The sequence below is a fragment of the Thunnus maccoyii genome, chromosome 18 (assembly GCF_910596095.1).
Source record: "Thunnus maccoyii chromosome 18, fThuMac1.1, whole genome shotgun sequence".
In the NCBI taxonomy this organism is placed as follows: domain Eukaryota; kingdom Metazoa; phylum Chordata; class Actinopteri; order Scombriformes; family Scombridae; genus Thunnus; species Thunnus maccoyii.
The window spans coordinates 19,390,001-19,404,725 of NC_056550.1; the positions used below are offsets into that span (position 1 = coordinate 19,390,001).

Below are 14,725 nucleotides of genomic sequence, written 5' to 3' on the forward strand. Positions count from 1 at the left end.
TTAAATGATCACAAATTGACAGCCTGATATACACACATAGACATGATGAACACAGTAACAAAATGCCAGTTTGTTACCCAGAGACTGCACAATAACAGCATAAGAAACCGAGCAGGTTCTATGATCAGGACCTTGGACAGAGATCGTAATATTTCGGTGGAAATATTAGTTTGACACTGTCAGCTGTATCGTCCTTTTACTGATTTCCAGACTGCTTATTATAAACAGAAACGCTCAGCCATCAGTTTGCTGATTGCAATCACCATTTCATTCAGTTCAGTACGAACACTGGTGACTACAAGTTTTTATTTCTTCATGCAACTTCAACATAAAGCGGTACATCAATGGTGTTTTCTGTGTCAGTTGGATAAAATTATCTCATGGTCCCATGTGCCAACTTCAAGGTGAAGATTCAAAATCATCAATACATGATGTAGTGTGTTTCTCAGACTTTGGTCTCAAGATTCGCAACGGGCTCATCTGTCATTACCAGGCACATAATGTACTTATGTACAGTGTAGATAATTCTGTTCCACTCAGATAAATGGAGTACAGAATGAGCAACAATTGTAACATCAAACCTCTGGGACAGATGTGTGTCATTCACCCCTGAGGTCCATGTGGCTATGGACAAGTTCCTGGCTACTCTGGCTCTGGCCCTGGCTGAGAAATACAGATAAACAGGGCTCAAGCGCAAGAGCTCACTGTGCAAATAATTAATAAATGCATGAATAAAACAAATATTTGTTTTCTTTGTGATTATTTTAGACAACACGAGTCAACTGTGTTTCCAGTCTGTTTAACGGAACAATAAATTAGCAGAACTGCAAAATGGGGACAGTCGTAAAGTTCATATATTTCCCAGAAGTTTAAAAAAACAAAACTTATTTGTTTTAACTAATTACATCTACAAATGTCTTCCTTATGTGGAAATATTTAGTATAGTATGCATAACCGCCAATGCCATGCTTTCATCTGAATATCCCAATAATATAGATACGTAAAGTTCATATATTTTCCCAAAGTTTTACATGATCAGGTTGTATCATGCTTTAATCTTAAACTCACACTAACTGTGTTTATAAAATCTGTCAATGTATGAAGTAACTTTCAATTAATATTCATTAATTGACTATTAAATATAAACTAATCACGTAAAGTCATAGTTACTTGATCATTTGTTAATGCAACAGGAGTTCTTGTTACATCCTGCATTAATTAATGTATTTTAGTTAAATATATGATTTGTACTTTCATTATAAAGTGTTACCAAAATTACATTAATTCAGAAATATCTTGGTAAAACAGAAGAGGAGGCAATTAGTATTACATGTTTATAAATAATGTAAATATTTACATTTAATATATAATAATTACATTTAATATACAATAATTACATTTAAACACATTTAAAGTCACAGTTGGATGCAATAATGCCTTTATTGAAAAAAAAACATAAGAATAATAACAATTTCAATATTATTCGGGTTTTTTTTTGTTAATTGCTATTATCATTAAATGAAATGATGCGTTTCTAAGTCCTACTTTTAAAACTAAATAGGGTGATGGTAGTTGACATTCAGTGATGTTGTGACTTAAACTCCAGCAGAAGGGCGAGTTAAAAACAGGCTGCTCCCATGATATGCATATGGACTATCATTTTAACATTTTATCATCTTTTTGTCCCCTTTTGTGTCCAAAGATCACTTTTTGGTTAGTACTATTTCCTCAGATGGGCCCCTGCATTTTCATGGTGATTTAATCTGTTTTGTTCATAATTACAGACAAACAACGTTTTAAACATGTTTATTCTCTTATTTGCTTTTATAGACATGATAAAAAAAACAAAGAGCCTATAAGCCTGTGATGTGATGTGACAACATGAAGGGTGGGCTGTTTTTGGAATGATTATTGAAAATCTATAATAATAGTCACAGCGGTTCCATAACTCATTACCTTGAAATTATCAGGGTCCACGTGCAGTTTCTCGGAGTGCAGCACGCTCAGCTCAGCATAAGTGGCCTTGATGTTGTCCATGGTCTTCACAGCCTGGTCCAGACCACGGAGGATAGTTTTTCCATGATTTGCAATCATCGGCTTTGACATGATGACGGCGGCGTTGTAGAGGTTTCCAACGTTGCTGACGACCAGGCACCAAAAAAGAAAAAGACAACAAGTGTTAAAGATTGAGATCATTTGTGCCAGAAAAGAAACATTGAGTTAACACTTTATAATACAGCCCGCGTTTTACAGTGTAACTTCCCATCACTTAACATGTAATTTCCCGTAACTTACGGTGTAACATCCTCGTATGAATCCATATATATAAAATACTTACCGTTTCTTACTTGTACTTAAATGTAGGCACAGCAGAAGAAAACAAAACAACGAGAAACAAGGGAGTAACAATTGGGAATTTAGAGTGTAACTCCCAGACATTTACTGTGTAACTTCCCGGAACTTATGGTGTAACTTCCTCGTATGAATCAGTACATATGTATATGGATAACGTGCAATAAAATCAAATGTTTCTGCTCTTTGCTCATGGCAGTTAGGACAATCATTTTTTATGCATGCGTGTTTGGCAGGCAAGCTCCACCCACACTCCAGAGATTCATTATCCTTATGTCTTCTACCTCATTGTCTAAATTTGAATAAGTCGAGAAATGGGTCTATACCTTTAAGAACTAGCTCCTAGCAGCCATGTTGGTCCAGCACTGCAGCAGCTCAGAACAGGCAAACTTACCTTTCTGAAATGCACAGCTGTGGAAAGCTTGTATTGTCATCCGAGGATGAAAAAATAACAATACAGTAATGTAATCATATACATAGTACATCTTTAATTACACAATAATAAGGTACACAGGTAGTTATGAAACATGATTTTATTCTTTAATTACACAGAAACCACAAGGTATGTGCTGTTCTCCCAGTCTTACTCTGTAAATACAGAGTACTTACTCTGTAACTCCATAGTAACAACAGGAGGAGGGCTGGATTATGTCGTTCACAATGTTCTCCTGGTCCTACTCTGTAAGTACATGGTAACAACAGGGTGCCAGCTGGATTTTGTTCTCCCTTCCTTACTTAGCTGTTTGGTTCTGTTACCTTTCATGTCACAAACTAACAACATGCAACATGTCATTAACAACACACCAGACCAACATTTTGAACAGACAATGAGAAAACATTATTGAACATGATTAAATAGAATATGTTTCATGTATAACTTCTTAACTATATAAACTACTATTATACAATATAAATATTCTATATAAATTGTACTACATACAACTTAAACAACAAAAACTATATATAAAACTTAAACAACAAAACAACTCTTAACTAATCTATCTATCTTAACTAATCTATCAAAAATGTAGTTATAAAATGATTATGTTTAGTAAAAAGAAAAACCCAACAAGAACAAAACAGGAAAATATGTTTAAGTTGTAAACATACTCTCTTCTTTACTCTACTTTAGGGATTAATGTGTGTTTTGCATTTACAGTACAGTGAGTTATAGATTGTATTGTGTATTAAACCTAGAGCACAGTACTGTTTATTACTTAACACCTAACAAGTACAGGAAAGAAATATAAAACTTGACTACACCTGAACAGGTCACACTGGTATGTGTATGTCCTGAAAAACATAAAGATCAAATTTAAAAACAAAATCAATCTCCGTGTGTCCCAGGCCTTGAAACCATGGACCATGTGGACAAAACAATGATGGCTCTGACAAGCATCGTTGCCGAGGTACAGTGCACTGCATGTGAAAATGTTATACCTGTATTTGTGGTGCCGTCATGCTTGTTTTTTACTTAACTTTAACTGTTATTCACTACTACAAATTACGTAATATCAAAATAACTTGTAACTACCATTTTTAGTTGTGTGGGTGGGGGTTAGGGGTAATGTAATGAATGCTGTTATGTAACAATTGTGTGCTTGTGTGTTTTAGACTTCACTATACTGTAATATACTTCAATATTTGAGATTACAGACGGATATAGCATCAGTAAGGGAACACTTTGGTGTCCCCACCTACACTGAAGGGACAACCTTAAAAGATTTCGCATTGCATTTTAAGGGATTTGTTGACTCCTGCCGTGACATGAAGAACAAAATTTTAAAAAAGACTGCAAAGAAGTGATGAACTCCTCCCACTAAAGTGACGATGTAGACCATAAGAACAAAGTACCTTTTTGTTGGTTTTTTACATTTACAATTTAAACATATTTTCCTGTTTTGTTCTTGTTGTTGTTGGTTTTTTTACTAGACTTAATTTTATAACTACATTTTGATAGATTAGTTAAGAGTTATTTTTATTGTTTTAGTTTTATATATAGTTTTATATATAGTTTTTTGTTGTTTAAGTTGTATATAGTACAATTTATATAGAGTATTTATATTGTATAATAGTAGTTTATATAGTTAAAAAGTTATAAATGAAACATTCTGCTTAATCATGTTCAATAATGTTTTCTTATTGTCTGTTCAAAATGTTGGTCTGGTGTGTTGTTAATGACATGTTGCATGTTGTTAGTTTGTGACATGAAAGGTAACAGAACCAAACAGCTAAGTAAGGAAGGGAGAACAAAATCCAGCCGGCACCTTGTTGTTACCATGTACTTACAGAGTAAGACCAGAAGAACACTGTGAACTACATAATCCAGCTCACCCCCTGTTGTTACTATGTAGTTATAGAGTAAGTAGTCTGTATTTACAGAGTGAGGACTGGGGAGCAGTGTGAATTGAAATAATCCAGCTCATTCCCTGTTGTTACCATGTATTTACAGAGTAAGTAGTCTGTACTTACAGCGTAAGGACTGGGGAACAGTGTGAATTTAATAATCCTGCCTGCTCCCTGTTGTTACTATGTATTTACAGAGTAAGTAGTCTGTACTTACAGAGTAAGGACTGGGGAACAGTGTGAACTACATAATCCTGCCTGCTCTCTGTTGTTACCATGTATTAACAGAGTAAGTAGTCTATATTTACAGAGTAAGACTGGGAGAACAGCACATACCTTGTGGTTTCTGTGTAATTAAAGAATAAAATCATGTCTCATAACTACCTGTGTACCTTATTATTGTGTAATTAAAGATGTACTATGTATATGATTACATTACTGTATTGTTATTTTTTTCATCCTCAGATGATAATACAAGCTTTCAATAGCTGTGCATTTCAGAGAGGTAAGTTTGCCTGTTCTGAGCTGCTGCAGTGCTGGACCAACATGGCTGCTAGGAGCTAGTTCTTAAAGGTATAGACCCATTTCTCGACTTATTCAAATTTAGACAATGAGGTAGAAGAGATAAGGATAATGAATCTCTGGAGTGTGGGTGGAGCTTGCGTGCCAAACACACATGCATAAAAAATGATTGCCCTAATTGCCATGAGCAAAGGGCAGAAACATTTGTTTTTATTGCACATTACCCATATACATATGTACTGATTCATACGAAGAAGTTACACGGTAAATGTCGGGGAGTTACACTCTAAATCCCCAATTGTTACTCCCTTGTTTCTCGTTGGTTTGTTTTCTTCTGCTTTACCTACATTTAAGTATCAGTGAGAACCGTTAAGTATTTTATATGTACGGATTCATACGAGGAAGTTACAACGGAAGTTCTGGGAAATTACATGTTAAGTGGTGGGAAGTTACACTGTAAAACGCAGGCTGTATTATAAAGTGTTACCAAATAACAAGTACACCTCACGACCAGGCACCTGAAAAAACATTAAAAACACGAGTGTTTAAGATTGAGATCATTTGTAGCACAAAAAAAGAAAAAAAAAAAACCTTTGTGATTCTTTGGGACACGTTGTGTTCTGACAAAGTGCATCCAAAACATAAATCCTGATCCTTAAATAGTGTCTTTTTTAGGGTGTCATAAAGATTACGTCAGTACACTCCTGTTGATGCAAAATAACAAGTACACCTCACCTGGCAAGAGCTGCAGGGCCCACAGACTCATAGTCCATCTTGGCGAAGATGTCCTGGATGGTGGCGCGCTCGAAGTCTGTCCACTCGACCATTTTGCTGACGTCTAGATTGTCCTGAGCGCATCAGTAGATGCTTTGCTTCCCGGCACTAGATTCCCCTTTTAAAGCAACCCTGCTCCCCTCCCAGAAGCATGTGACTGGATGACAGTGGGCCGGTCAACTGCTGATTTTAGACAATGATAAGGGTATCTGCACCACTTCGATTGTTCCTGAGAAAGACAAGAATAGCTTGAGGTACAAAGTATACCCCGGAGCCCGACAGGGGCCCACCATTCAAAAAGGCAAAATAATACAAACTCCTTCAGACTCACAATCATTCATATTCAAATAATAATACACAGAAACCCAGTGTATTAAGAAGAAATAACGATGTAAAATAATTTTTACAGGATATCCTGAAGCTTATTTTACCTTTGTGTTACTATCTTTTGGTCAAAGAGGCGTAAATTGATATGATCACAAATTGTTGGCAGAGCTACAGCCTGATATACACACATACATGATGATGAACACAGTAACAAAATGCCAGTTTGTTACCCAGAGACTGCACAATAATAGCATAAGAAACCGAGCAGGTTCCATGATCAGGACCTTGGACAGCGATCGTAAAATTGCGGTGCAAATACTAGTTTGACACTGTCAGCTGTACCGTCCTTTTTTCTGATTTCCACACTGCTCATTGTAAACATAAAAGCTCAGTCATGCTGATTGCAATCACCATTTCCTTCAGTTCAGTGTGAACATTAGTGACTACAAGTTGTTATTCCTTCATGCAACTTCAACATAAAGCAGCACATCAAGGGTGTTTTCTATGTCACTTGGATCAAATTGTCAAATGATCCTCCGTCAAAGCTGTGTTCAGATTTTAATCACAATTTTATTATTACACCTCACCTGGCAGGAGCTGCAGGGCCCGCGACCTCATAGTTCATCTTGGCGAGGATGTCCTGGATGGTGGCGCGCTCGAAGTCTGTCCTCTCGACCATTTTGCTGATTGTCCTGTGCGGATCAGTAGATGCTTTGCTTCCCGGAACCAGATACACCTTTTAAAGCAACCCCACTCCCCTCCCAGAGGCATGTGACTGGATAACAGTGGGCCAGTCAACTGCTGATTTAAGACAGTGATAAGGGTATCTGCACAACTTAGATTGTTCCTGAGAAAGACAAAAATAGCTTGAGATACAAAATATACACCGCAGCCCCACAGGGCCCCACCATTCAAGAAGGCAAAACAATACAAACTCCCCCAGACTCACAATGATTCATATTTAAATTATGCCCAGAAACCCAGTGTGTTAAGAAGAAATAATGATGTGAAAGAAAAAAGTTTACAAAGTATCTTGAAGCTTATTTCCACTTCGTGTCATTATCCTTTGGTCAAACAGGTTAAAATTGTTGGCAGAGCCACAGTCTGAAATACACAAATACATAATGAACACAGTGACAGTTTGTTACCCAGAGACTACACAATAGAAACCGAGCAGGTTCCATGATCAGGATCATCGTAATTTTTCGGTGGAAATATTAGTTTGACACTGTCAGCTGTATCGTCCTTTTACTGATTTCCACACTGCTCATTGTAAACGGACACGCTCAGCCATCAGTTTGCTGATTACAATCACCATTTCATTCAGTTCAGTACGAACATTAGTGACTACAAGTTTTTATTTCTTCATGCAACTTCAACATGAAGCAGCACATCAAGGGTGTTTTCTGTGTCACTTTGATCAAAGTGTCTAATGGTCCCATGTGAAAAATGTCTTCAGATTTTAATCATTATTTTATTATTTATATGTTTATATTATAATACATACTATTATATGGTGGTATTATTGCCCTTATTTGTGCCAGTAGCTGCTCACAGCCCATGACTGTCCCAAGTGTGTCCATATCTACGTCAAAAATATATGTTAAATAATTAGGTAGATTGCTGTGTTTTAGATTGAGTGATGTAATTCAAAGAGGCTCTGGGGCCACCATAAGAAGATTTTTATCTCATGGGGGCTGCAACCTAACAGGAAACGCCCTCTGCAGCCTATCTTGGAGGTGGTCTCGGGTGTGTCCATGCTTTGTTTTAACTATAAAAACCCCCCATTGTTTGCGCTACAAAGCACTCAGTGACACTCAACCAACAGGCAAGATGACCAGTCTCACTGCTAAGGACAAAGCCAATGTCAAGGCCTTCTGGGATAAGGTGTCTTCAAGGCGGACGACATCGGTATGGATGCTATCTCCAGGTAGATATAACTTAAAACAGACTGATGTAACCTGCTCCAACACTGATGGATTCATTTACATACTCCCTTTTTAAATTTTCTACCCGGGATGCTAACCGTGTACCCGCAGACCAAGACTTACTTCGTCCACTTGAAGGACTTGAGTCCCGGATCTGCCAACGTGAGGAAGTACGGAAGAACTATTATGGCTAGAGTTGCTGATGCTCTGACCAAGATCGACGATCTGAAAGGAGGTCTTCTCAGCCTCAGTGAGCTGCATGCCCTCACTCTGCGAGTGGACCCTGCCAACTTCAAGGTACTGAGTCAAAGCCTGTGATCAGTGTGATTTTTTTCTCAAATTGTGGTCCTTTCAAGACTTACAACTACAGTGTTAATTTTTCATTAGCAAAACGGTACTGATGCTGCTCTATGCAGTTCAATTAAAATAAACTTGACATCTGACAAGTAAGGGTCATGTATGTCGCATTAGAATTATGAAATATGGAAGCGCAACTGCAAATGCAATAATATGGGACAGATGTGTGGGTGGGTCCTAATTTTGCCAAGTGGTTGTTGTCCTGGGACCAACATTTTATATGATAGCCCTGGGACAACAACTGCCTCAGCCAATCAACTTTTGTGATGCTATCACAGCGAGCCCTGCTGCCAATGCCTACAAAACTTAAATTGAAGAAAAAAAGGAGGGAAAAACGGCAAAGAGGCGCAAGTTAAATTAGGAGATGCTACATCCAATTTAAAGTTTTCAGATTTACGTATTAGTTTACTGCTGCTAGTCTGCAACTACAGCTTTATTATTATGAGATATTATAAAATGCATATTTGCTTTTTAGATTAGCATTTTTCTGCCATGGAATTAAGCTAACATTAGCTTTCAAAGGTGAGCTAACAGTTAGCAAGGTTGCTACCAGCCAAAACTGATGCACATTGCTATCTTTCTGACTCAAATTGAAACAATCCGAGAGTAATATTTAGATGTTAAGCCAGTCTGTCTTCTTTTTGAAGGAAACATAGACTTCACCTCCTTTGGCCTTGACTTTGAGGTGTGCATGCCCCAGAGCGCTTGCATGTAAACAAGAAATATCCATCTTTCTGAACTTGCAGACTTGCAAAATTCATACTCATAACATTTGCATCTTTTGAGGTGTTAATAGTGGTGAGCCTATCTTGAATGAATTCATAAGCATCAGAATAATTTTCCAGAACATGGACTGCTAAATCTGTCTTTTCGTTGTTTCCTTGAAATCTCTCCTCTTTGTATACAGTTGTATTTATGAATTCCTCCAGGTTGTGGTGGACAAAACCTAAAAAGTAAAGAAAAACAAACAATTTGGCTAAAAAAAAATATGATGTAAATGATGTAAAGAGATAAAAATCCATGATAATCTCAAGAAAGCAATACATACATTGTTAGCTCAACATTTATATAATAATAGAAAAGGCAGGATAACCTTAATAAAGACGCCCTAATAACCTTAATAATAGACCTTTAAACTGTATCTTATTACTGTCTATGCTTCTTATGCGCTCCAAGCAAGGCACTGTATCTGGCACTGTTAGACGAACAGTATCACTTATTGCCGACTACTGGAAGTATTTACCCTACTAGGACTTATAGTACAAAATTGTAAGTCGCTTTGGATGAAAGCGTCAGCTAAATGACTACATTTAAATTTAAAGTAAAGAGCACTACGTTATTGGAAGCTCAAAATCTAAGTCGACACTATGTAAAGAAATTCACGATAATCGCAAGTAAATAATGATATGTTATCAAGAGCTTAATACAAGCTTACAGTGCAATGAGAAACCCACTATGATCTCAACCAAATAACACTACAAGTTGTGGCCTCAGCATCCAATCATAGAGCAGAATCTATTATGATTCTAAACAAAAAAATATCATAATGTCATGCTGTTAAATGTACAATCAAACATAGGCTAATTGATTCAAACAGAAACATGAGGGAAACCCCAGGTGTTTCCTTGCAACCCAGTCGCCAGAACAAAACGTTGGCATTGTACGTGTCTGCAAACCACGGATACGTAAAATTTCTACGTTTCAATGTTAGCCATTATCAGTTGAATAATGATGTTTTATGATGTGACAACGCTGTGATTAAGGTCTGGTTAGTTTTAGGCACAAAACTCACTTGGTTAGGATTAGGGAAAAATCATGGTTTGGGTTCAAATTAAAAAAAAAAATTAGAACTACTGCAAATGTCCCGACCTCTTACTAAAAACACCGGTTTTGTTGGTTGAAACGGGAAGCGGACAAACTTCCTAACCATCCACCGACCCCTCCTCCTCCTGATAAGAAAGACCGCTCATATAGATCTCATGTGAACGACGTCACTTTAGAAATATTGATATGATACGTAATCTAGAAATGTTGATATGATATGTATTGTTGAATTGTTAATATGTCAGGTATTACACGTGTTGAAACCTAGATATTCAACGTGTCTGTAGTTTATTCTGGCGATCAGGCTGTGTAACTAGTCATGATAGTCTCAAACAAACAACACCATGATGTTCTGAACTCAACATCTGGCTAAAGCCTACAATGCAGTTGTGAGTAATGATGATCTCAAGTACCATACTATGATATTCTGAGCTAAACATTTAATCTTGAAGTAACCCATGATGATCTAAGGCAAAGAACACTGAAAATATATGATGCTATATTGATAATATATGATATATATGTGAAACAACAACGTTTTCTTGAGGTAAACATCATATAAACAACATCATATAACAGAGAACAAAACAATAAAGCCTTGTTTGCAGTTGGATGTGTCCAGTCAACAGTTTTACATATATCGATTTTACAATGGTGCGCTATGAGGAAAATGCCTCTTGGGGCCGCCAGGGGGAATTTTCGCTGAATACTGTGAGTGTTTAAAGCAACAATGATCCGCTCATAAAAGCATGTGATTGGCTCGGCGGTGAAATGGCCAAGTGCTGATTTGTAACAGTGATAAGAGAAGGATGTATATGCAAGGCTTAGACTGTTTCTGAAAGAGACAAAAATACTGTAGTCTTGGCTAGAAAGTATATCATACAGCCCCAATGTAATATAATACAAAGGTCCTCAGACTCACAATGATTCATATAATAATAATAATAATAATAATAATAATAATAATAATAATAATAATAATAATAATAACAATTTAAATGCAGGTGATTTGAAAAGATCGTGTCAATGTAAGACTGAGTGATGTAATTCAAAGAAACAACATTTTTGTTTATCTCATGGAAGCTGCAACCTAACATGAAACGCCCTCTGCAGCCTATCTTGGAGGTGGTCCCGGGTGTGTCCATGCTGAGCTTTAACTATAAAATCCCCCACTGTTTCAGCTTCAAAGCATTTAGCGACACTCAATCAACTAAGGCAAGATGACCAGTCTCACCGCTAAGGACAAGGCCAATGTCAAGGCCTTCTGGGCTAAAATTGCTCCTCAGGCTGATGACATCGGCGCGGATGCGCTGTCCAGGTAAATATGACGTAAAACTGGCTGTAACGCGCTCCACCATTGATGGGTTCATTTACATACTCACCTTTTTAAATTGTCTACCCAGGATGCTGGTCGTGTACCCGCAGACCAAGACTTACTTCTCCCACTGGAATGACTTGAGTCCTGGCTCTGCCCCCGTGAAGAAGCACGGAAAAACTGTGATGGCTGGAGTTGCTGATGCTGTGTCCAAGATCGACGATCTGAAAGGAGGTCTTCTCACCCTCAGTGAGCTGCATGCCTTCACTCTGCGAGTGGACCCTGCCAACTTCAAGGTGAAGATTCAAACTGATTAAAACATGATGTAGTGTGTTTCTCAAACTTTGGCCTCAAGACTCGCAACAGGTTCATGTCATGTCATTAACAGACACATGTCCTTGTGTACCGTGTAGATAATTCTGTCCCATTCAGATAAATCTGCATTGTTCAAATAGGTCTATACTGTATATATGAAGAATGGAGTACAGAATGAGCAACAACTGTAACAGCAAACATCTGGGACAGATGTGGAGATGGGGAGCTAAAACTCAGTGTAAGCATAGGCCAACATCTTTGACATTATTCTCTTTTCACAGATCATCTCCCACAACATCCTTGTGGTCCTGGCCATCATGTTCCCCGTTGACTTCACCCCTGAGGTCCATGTGGCTATGGACAAGTTCCTGGCTGCTCTGGCTCTGGCCCTGGCTGAGAAATACAGATAAACAGCTGGAGTAGAAGACGGAGACTTCAGCAAGAGCCCACTCTGCAAATAATAAATAAATACATTAAAAAAAAACAAAAATAACATTGGCTTTCTTTGTGATTATTTTAGAAAACACGAGTCAACCGTGTTTCCAGTCTGTTCAACAGCACAATAAATTAGCAGAATTGCAAATTGGGGACAGTCGTAAAGTTCATATATTTCCCCGAAGTTTTAGGAAATAAAACTAATTTGTTTTAATTAATTACATATACAAATCAAAATAATAAATAAATTCATTAAAAAAACAAATATCGGTTTTCTTTGTGATTATTTTAGACATCGCGAGTCAACTGAGTTTCCAGTCTGTTCAACAGTACAATAAACTAACAGAATTTAAATAAATAGATAAATAAAAATTGTCAACTAATCTGTGTATTAACTGTGAATTAACTCTCTATTAAGTGCAAACTAATCACGTAAAGTCATAGTGACTTGATCATTGGTTAATGCTGAGCATCAGGAGTTCATGATACATCCTGCATTAATCATGCATTTCAGCAGTATTTATACTCTCATTATAAAGTGTTACCCAATTCACACACACACACACACACACACACACACACACACACACACACATATATATATATATATATATATATATATATATATATATATACATGCATGCATGCACACACACACGTCATATATGGGCCGTTATGCAATAAATCAAAACATAAGGGCAGTAATATTGTTAGAAAAACAAAACTATTACCATTACCGTATTATCGTTTAATACTATTGATAATATTGATATAATTATTGAATTAAATGATACATTACTAAGTCCTAGTTTTAAAACTAGATGGGGTGATGGTACTTGCATCACTCGACTAGCAGAATGTCGAGTTGAAAACATGCTGCTCTCATGATATGCACATGGATTATCACTTTAACATTTTATCATCGCTTTTGTCCCTTTCTGTATCTAAAGGTCACATTTTTATCATTATTTTCTTACATAGCCTGTTACATTTTCATGGTGATATAATCTGTTTTGTTCATAATTACAGACAAACAACATTTTGAATATGCTTATTCTTTTATTTGACTTTGAGACATGATAAAAACAAAGAGCCTGTCAGCATGTGATGGTCCTCGGTTGCAGCTCTTTAGTGGTACTGCCTTCCCAGGGAGCTCACAACCACCGCCAGGAACTTCTGGAAAGCTTCTTGGACCTCCGCAGTGAAGTCATTGCCCATCTTGCTAGCAACCACAATGGTCAGGCAGTCAGCCAGCAGCTGCAACACAATAAGCAAAAAACATCAATAACATGAAGGGTGGGCTGTTTTTGGAATGATTATTGAATATCTATAATAATAGTCACAGCGGTTCCATAACTCATTACCTTGAAATTATCAGGGTCCACGTGCAGTTTCTCGGAGTGCAGCACGCTCAGCTCGGCATAAGTTTCCTTGATGTTGTCCATGTTCTTCACAGCCCGGTCCAGACCGTGGAGGATAGTTGTTCCATGTTTTGCAATCATCGGGTTTCCCTTGATGGCTTCGGCGTTGTAGAGGTTTCCAAAGTTGCCGAAATACCTCTGGCACCAGGGGTAGACGACCAGACACCTGAAAAAATATTAAAAACCCAAGTGTTTAAGATTGGGATCATTTGTGGCGCAAAAAACAGCAAAAAAACAAAACAAAAAAACCATTTGTGATTCTTTGAGACACACTGCGTTGTGACAAAGTGCATCCAAAACATGAATCCTGATCCTTAAATAGTGTCTTGTTTAGGTTGTCATAAAGATTACGTCAGTACACTCTTGTTATTGCAAAATAACAAGTACACCTCACCTGGCAAGAGCTGCAGGGCCCACAGACTCATAGTCCATCTTGGCGAAGATGTCCTGGATGGTGGCGCGCTCGAAGTCTGTCCACTCGACCATTTTGCTGGCTCTAGATTGTCCTGTGCGGATCAGTAGATGCTGTGCTACCCGGCACCAGATGCCCCTTTTAAAGCAACCCTGCTCCCCTTCCAGAAGCATGTGATCGGAAGGCGGGGGCCAGCCAAGTACTGCATTACAACAATGATAAGAGTATCTGCACCACTTAGATTGTTCTTGAGAAAGACAAAAATAGCTCGAGGTACAAAGTATACCGCCCCACAGGGCCCCACCATTCAACAGGGCAGAACAATACAAACTCCTTCAGACTCACAATCATTCATATTCAAATAATAATTCACAGAAACCCAATATGTTAAGAAGAA

At 37.6% G+C, this 14,725-nt stretch overlaps 3 protein-coding genes across 4 annotated transcripts in view; 1 reads left to right on the forward strand and 2 right to left on the reverse strand.

Annotated features, from left to right (window-relative positions):
* The window catches only part of LOC121883672 (hemoglobin subunit beta-2-like), a 2,730-nt gene extending 337 nt beyond the window's left edge, over positions 1 to 2,393 (reverse strand). The window contains exons 1-2 of the mRNA XM_042392084.1: positions 2,339 to 2,393; positions 1,957 to 2,140 (exon numbers count right to left, since the gene is read on the reverse strand). Coding sequence (XP_042248018.1) covers positions 1,957 to 2,106 — 150 coding nt within the window. The 5' untranslated portion in view covers positions 2,107 to 2,140; positions 2,339 to 2,393. The remainder of the gene's footprint in view (positions 1 to 1,956; positions 2,141 to 2,338) is intronic.
* A 6,067-nt stretch (positions 2,394 to 8,460) lies between these two features.
* LOC121883667 (hemoglobin embryonic subunit alpha-like) lies at positions 8,461 to 12,528 on the forward strand. Of its 2 annotated transcripts, none has more exons than XM_042392077.1 (4): positions 8,461 to 8,546; positions 11,612 to 11,748; positions 11,834 to 12,041; positions 12,342 to 12,528. In XM_042392077.1, the coding sequence occupies exons 2-4, from the start codon at positions 11,651 to 11,653 to the stop codon at positions 12,468 to 12,470; spliced, it is 435 nt and encodes a 144-aa protein (XP_042248011.1). In that variant the 5' UTR covers positions 8,461 to 8,546; positions 11,612 to 11,650; the 3' UTR covers positions 12,471 to 12,528. The 2 variants fall into 2 exon arrangements, with proteins under 2 accessions (XP_042248011.1, XP_042248012.1); XM_042392078.1 differs by lacking the exon at positions 8,461 to 8,546 and adding an exon at positions 8,613 to 9,128.
* A 1,065-nt stretch (positions 12,529 to 13,593) lies between these two features.
* Positions 13,594 to 14,404, reverse strand: LOC121883664 (hemoglobin subunit beta-2). Its single transcript, XM_042392073.1, has 3 exons — positions 14,311 to 14,404; positions 13,860 to 14,082; positions 13,594 to 13,752 (listed from the first exon to the last, which is right to left on the reverse strand). The coding sequence occupies exons 1-3, from the start codon at positions 14,400 to 14,402 to the stop codon at positions 13,624 to 13,626; spliced, it is 444 nt and encodes a 147-aa protein (XP_042248007.1). The 5' UTR covers positions 14,403 to 14,404; the 3' UTR covers positions 13,594 to 13,623.
* Positions 14,405 to 14,725: the final 321 nt, after the last annotated feature.

Coding starts and splice junctions, on each gene's coding strand:
- LOC121883667 (XM_042392077.1), top strand. CDS start 11,651: ATGACCAGTCTCACCGCTAAGGACAAGGCCAATGTCAAGGCCTTCTGG. Junction 11,749..11,833: donor GGCGCGGATGCGCTGTCCAG/GTAAATATGACG, acceptor TTGTCTACCCAG/GATGCTGGTCGTGTACCCGC. Junction 12,042..12,341: donor TGGACCCTGCCAACTTCAAG/GTGAAGATTCAA, acceptor CTCTTTTCACAG/ATCATCTCCCACAACATCCT.
- LOC121883664 (XM_042392073.1), bottom strand. CDS start 14,402: ATGGTCGAGTGGACAGACTTCGAGCGCGCCACCATCCAGGACATCTTC. Junction 14,083..14,310: donor GGCCCTGCAGCTCTTGCCAG/GTGAGGTGTACT, acceptor ATATTTTTTCAG/GTGTCTGGTCGTCTACCCCT. Junction 13,753..13,859: donor TGGACCCTGATAATTTCAAG/GTAATGAGTTAT, acceptor ATTGTGTTGCAG/CTGCTGGCTGACTGCCTGAC.